At 37.5% G+C, this 5,715-nt stretch overlaps 1 protein-coding gene across 1 annotated transcript; it reads left to right on the forward strand.

Moving 5' to 3' along the window:
• Nucleotides 1-2,982: 2,982 nt before the first annotated feature.
• LOC129728024 (general odorant-binding protein 99a-like) lies at nt 2,983-4,341 on the forward strand. Its single transcript, XM_055686388.1, has 2 exons — nt 2,983-3,118; nt 3,181-4,341. Exons 1-2 carry the CDS (start codon nt 3,074-3,076, stop codon nt 3,571-3,573), a joined length of 438 nt encoding a protein of 145 aa, XP_055542363.1. The 5' UTR covers nt 2,983-3,073; the 3' UTR covers nt 3,574-4,341.
• Nucleotides 4,342-5,715: the final 1,374 nt, after the last annotated feature.

The raw sequence follows: 5,715 nt of genomic DNA on the forward strand, positions 1-5,715 counted from the left end.
GATACCAGACAAAGACAACACAGAGACAAGGCAGTGATTAAACAGTGACAACATAGTGACGAGATAGTTACAAGACAGAGACTAGACAGAGACAAGACAGAGTCAAGACAGAGACAAGACATAGACAAGGCATAGACAAGGCAGAGACAAGGCAGTGACAAGACAGAAACAAGGCAGAGACAGCCCAGCAAACCAGAAGTCGTATAAGGATGTTAATTTTAGGTCGCTCAAATGTGCATGTCAGGTTTGAAATTACATAAAGCGCCAAATTTAATTTGTTTATACCGTATAAAACTTAAATCCTATAAAACGCAATATCAGGTTATATATGAAGCCATTTAACGTGTCATACAAAATTGTGAATTGCGTCAATCCTCTAAGTCGTATAGAATGCAATTAAAAGTTTCGAATGAGGCCATTTAAGAAAGCATGCGAAGTTATAAAAAATCGTAACCAATTTTTTCTCACAATGTACGTATATGGCCTCCAGATTTGTACACATAGGCGCATTTCATGCATCTTATATGGCCATTTTTTACCAAATAAGGGTTCACTTAACAGAGTTGATCGCTAGTTATATGAACCAATTTGTTTGCTGGGAGGACAGAAACAAGACAAAGACGAAGATAAAACAATAACTAGGCAGAGGCAAGTTACTGATAAGGCAGTGACGAGACAAGGGTGAAACAAAAACAAGACATAGACATGACAAAGACAAAACAGATATAAAACAAAAATGAGACAAAGACAAGACATAGATAACAAAGATGTGACAAGCACGACGAGAACAAACTCGAGACAAGACAAAGACAAGACAGAGATGAGACGAAGACAAGACAGAGTCAAGACCGAGACAAGACAGAGACAAAACAAAGACTGAACAAGGACAATATAATGATATGACAGTGACAAGACAAAGTCAAAACAGAAACAAGACAAAGACAAGATAAATACAAGACAGAGATAAGACAAAAACAAGACAGATAAAACAGAGACAAGACGAAGACATAACAGAGACAAAACACACGTACACGTAGATAAGCCATAGGCAAGACAGAGACAATTCAGAAACAAGACAGGAGCAAGGCAGAGTCAGAGATAAGACAGAGACACAACAGTAATAAGACAGATACAAGACAAAGATGAGACAAAGGCATAACATAGATGAGACAAAATAAGATAGAGATAAGTAAAAAATGACAAAGACAAGACAGAGGCAGAGACAAAACAAATACAAGACGAAGACCAGACAAAGGCGAGACAAAGACAAGAGAAAGTCAAAAAAGAGACAAGACAGAGATAAAGCAGAGACAAGACGAAGCCAAAACAGAGACAAAACCTAGGGGCAGGACAGAGATAAAACATATGAGCCGTTGAGAGCAAAAGTGGTACATGTGCCATTTTTACACTTTCTGGGTTTTTTGCATAAATTGATGCAGAACGCAATAATGTACTAGAATATCCAAGAAAAACCGAGCTCTGATAACCTATACCAAAATTATAGCCAACACAATTTTTGGTAATTAATTTAATCACCATTTCGTTGAGAGCAAAAGTGGTACATGTCCAGTCTGTGCATGTTAGATGAATTGTATGTCGAGGATATATCCTATATCCTAAGATAAAACAATCATGTCTTCAGCAAAGTTGGTCAAGTGATTGAGTACTTTCAGATGAAGATCTGTCTGCTTCGGAATTTTCTCACTACGTGGTGCTAGTGTACCCGTGACTATTTTGTATCAGAAAGCATTTTACCTATTTCAGTATCAACTCGTATGCTGTTACCAAATACATATACACCAGCGCCACGAAGAGACAGAATCAACAAACAGATCATCATTCTATAGTACTCAATCACTTGGACAACTCTGCTGAAGACATGAATGTTCTATGTCCTAAGATTAGAGAGCTATAATGCATCCTTCATGCTCACATTGGACATGTACCACTTTTGCTCTCAACGTTTTCTGGTTGTCATTGTTTTTCCCATAGAACAAAAGTGGTACATGTTTTCCCATTGAAGTTTGTGTAAGTTTCTCAACCAGAACTCGTTATGCTTTCATGTACCGTCTTTTGAAACCTTTCCAGCAATGATTTAGTGCAGATGTGTTGAAAAAAATTGTTGGAAATAATTTACTATTTGAGTATTTTCGTTTACCGCGTCTCCTGAAAAATTTACTTAATGGCACATGTACCACTTTTGCTCTCGACGGCTCATATATTGTTTACTAATAAAATCAATTCAAGTGACGAGATTTAGGTCCTAAAAGAGATTGTACCGAGTATGTGTAAAAATGCAATTCAGTAGCACGAAGAAAGTAAATCAATGTTGAATGATTAGAAAACACCTCAAAATTCTGCTTCAATTTTGTGAGTCTCTAAATATTATAAGTGTGATTTGTGTTTGCAATTTAACGCCATTTAATTTTCAGGTTGTATAAATTATTAATTTTCTTATTTATTCTTATGACTCTGGTATATTCACGGCTTTGCGTCACTTTCGATTATGCAAGATTCTATTTAGTTTTAGGAAAGGTTTTGGAAGGCAGCTTTTAGTTAAAAAGCTAAGTTTAAGCATTGAATTATCAATGACCAAAATTCAGAAGTTTGCCGCCCATTTTCTTCGACTAATGGAAATGGTGTACCCCTGATTAACCCATTCCTATAAACCTCTAGCGTTAAAAAAGTCAAAAAAAACCGTACATCTCTGCCGTTAACGGGGAAATTTTCCCATCGACCTGCTTCACGCCTACAGTTATACAATTTCAATTCCAGCTAATTTTCAATAAGAAATTCTATGCTTCTCCATTATCAACGCGGTCAGTAAGTGATGCTGATAACGCAACTCCAACCCACTTGCCGAGCCTTGCCGTCAATGCTATGTAGGTGTATATGCGCTTTTATGCCGTACACACCACTACCAAATAAAATAATAATCCGGAGGCCTAACGCCTAGCTCGCCATCATGAATAATACACGATCATTAGACAAAAGTCTGTCTCGGTGACCGGGACGCGTTCGTTGGCCAGCTGAAATCTTGCATTTAACAGAGGATAACCAGAGAGGGAACAACATGCAAATTGAGTGCATTTTACTGATGACCGTTCTGATTGCTGGTGTAAGTTTTCAATGATTCAGTAGAGGTGTGATGATCATTATTCTAACGATTCTTTTGGACAGGTCACCGCGAGCTGGCGGATACAGACGGTCGATGACCTTCTGCGCAATCGGAATAAATGCATCAAAATACTGGATATCGGTGACGGACTGGCGGAGGAGTTTGGATTTTTCGATTTCGCTGACCAAGATCAAGCTAAATGCGTAATCAAATGCATTATGAATAGGATGGGCTTGTTCAACGATAAACGGGGCCCCCACGTGGGACGTCTGCTGAAGCAAATGAAGTTCGCTTCACTCTCCAGTACCAAAGAGATTCGTGAGGAAATACTGCAGTGCGTGTATCAGGACATGGAAATGGATCCGCAGGAAGGTTGTGAAAGGGCCTATGCTCTGTATCAATGCATTCAGAACAGTAATCTGATGCTGATGAAAGCGCCAGATTCGAAGACGTGATCGATCAGCTATAAGGGCGGTACACTCCGGAAAAGTGTGTCATCATTTAATACATAATAACATCACGTAGTTGTAAGTGCGGTGGATTCCTTTAACTTGATAAGCAGTGTACGCATAATTGCTCCTTTGTGATAGTCGGGTCGATCACGCCACACTGCGACTATTATCACCAACTGGTAGGATGCTGGCAGCAAGAGTCACGCGAGCAGGACGTCGCTGTGGTCTGCCAACTTATGCAGGATTATATTTGTTAGCAAAAACTCGGTGTTTTACAGGAGTACTGTGCAAACTGTGCAGATAATTGAAACAATCAAATTGACGATCAGGCGTAGATGAGCTATAAAACCGTAACTCTTAATAAACGGGAGAAGCCATTGTTTTGTTTTGTGTTGTTGATAATAGCGAAAAATCAACATCTTTTTATTATCTATGAATGAGTGGTAAATAAAATTCCTCTCTTTTACTCTCGGTGTATTTTCTGAATAAAATAGCTATGTTTATGAACATTGCATCCTACTGATATGGTTTACATGAAAATAACTTTGGAGTCTATAGTTTGGCAATTGACTTTCTAATAATTATGGTTTACTACACCAATACATAGCACTACATCAAAACATATTGAATAGTACTAATTATATAGTTATTCGGTGTTTATTTTTTGAAATATTCTGCAAATTGAAAAACAGCAAGTACAAAACATTACCCACGATGATTTAAACACAATGTGAAATATACAATACATTACTAGTAAATATTAAGAAGTTACATTATTGTATTTATTGTTATATTGAAGAAATTGATACGGTGTCAGTTAGTCTTGAGGTTCAATTATCTTCTGTTAGACTAGCAATATTCTTTTCAGAAGAGAAAAAACACAGAAGGACGAACTGTTCAATTTAGGGTTATTGTTCAACATCTATTCTCCAGATTTGTTGGTGATTCGATTCGTCACGTAGCGAAGTGATGAAGCTTCGTATGATGGTGCTCTATTGCTTCACAAAAATGAGGCTATGTGCGAACGACTTTCCAGTGATTGAAAACTTCGCTTGTTGATCGTCCGGCAGTTTGGTTATATTCAATATTCAACTGCTTCGAAGTGAAGAATCGTATCCTATGCTTCGCGTATGAAGGCTTATGTCTCACATTAGGATACAAAAGTTCACATCGGTGGGCAACGTAATTCTATTCCCCTCACAAAAATGCAATAGTTCATGCAACGATAAAACTCGGAAAAATCGTTCGTTAACTAAGCTAAAAAACTTGCTAGCATAAACAACAAGAAAACGAGAATCATTCCGCGTTATATGCAAATGATAATTCGCAATGGCCAGATACACTTATCGGGTCACGGTGCTCCCACAGCCCGTTATTATGAAAAAAATGCATCAAACAGTCTGAGTACACCATTCGATTCGTAATGACGTCCAAAAGGTCTGGTCAAAATTTCAAAATCCTCGTACGGAACGTTTTTGAGTAATGCCCTTGTGAAGGTCGTAAAGTACAAAAAAGTGATATAAAAACGACGAAATATTTATTGTAAAGCTGGTTTTCAACCACCATTTGATGAAATAACTTGCAAAATAGTTTCTACACATTCCAAGGGTTATATTTCAAGACACTAACAATTGGTGGAAAGATTTATTTGAAAATCCCACAGTGCACAGTGGTCTAAACTCGAAAAATCGTGATCGTCCTAGATTTGCCTGTGAAAGATTGATTTTATGTACTCAATGTCTTCAGCAAAATTGTTTCATAGAATAAGGCCTTACTTTTGTCGTTTTTAGTTTTTCGATCAATCCACCTAACAGTTAGATAAAAAAAATATTTTTTCTAATTTTCAATATACCAGATTGCTTCCTTCACCAAAGTTGTGGAAAATTCTAAAAGAGAAACAATTGCTGAATACTGCGTTGTCCTATCTGTACGTTGGACACGACAAAACAGAGTTTTTTGTGGAACACCCTCCTTAAAATCAGTTTTTTGTCGTAAAAAGGGTCAAAAGGGCATTACTCAAAAACGTACCGTACGAGGATTTTGAAATTTTGACCAGATATTCTGGACGTCATTACGAATCGAATGGTGTACTCAGATTGTTTGGTGCATTTTTTTTTATAATAACGGTCTGTGGGAGCACCGTGC

The sequence above is a fragment of the Wyeomyia smithii genome, chromosome 1 (assembly GCF_029784165.1).
Source record: "Wyeomyia smithii strain HCP4-BCI-WySm-NY-G18 chromosome 1, ASM2978416v1, whole genome shotgun sequence".
In the NCBI taxonomy this organism is placed as follows: Eukaryota; Metazoa; Arthropoda; class Insecta; order Diptera; family Culicidae; genus Wyeomyia; species Wyeomyia smithii.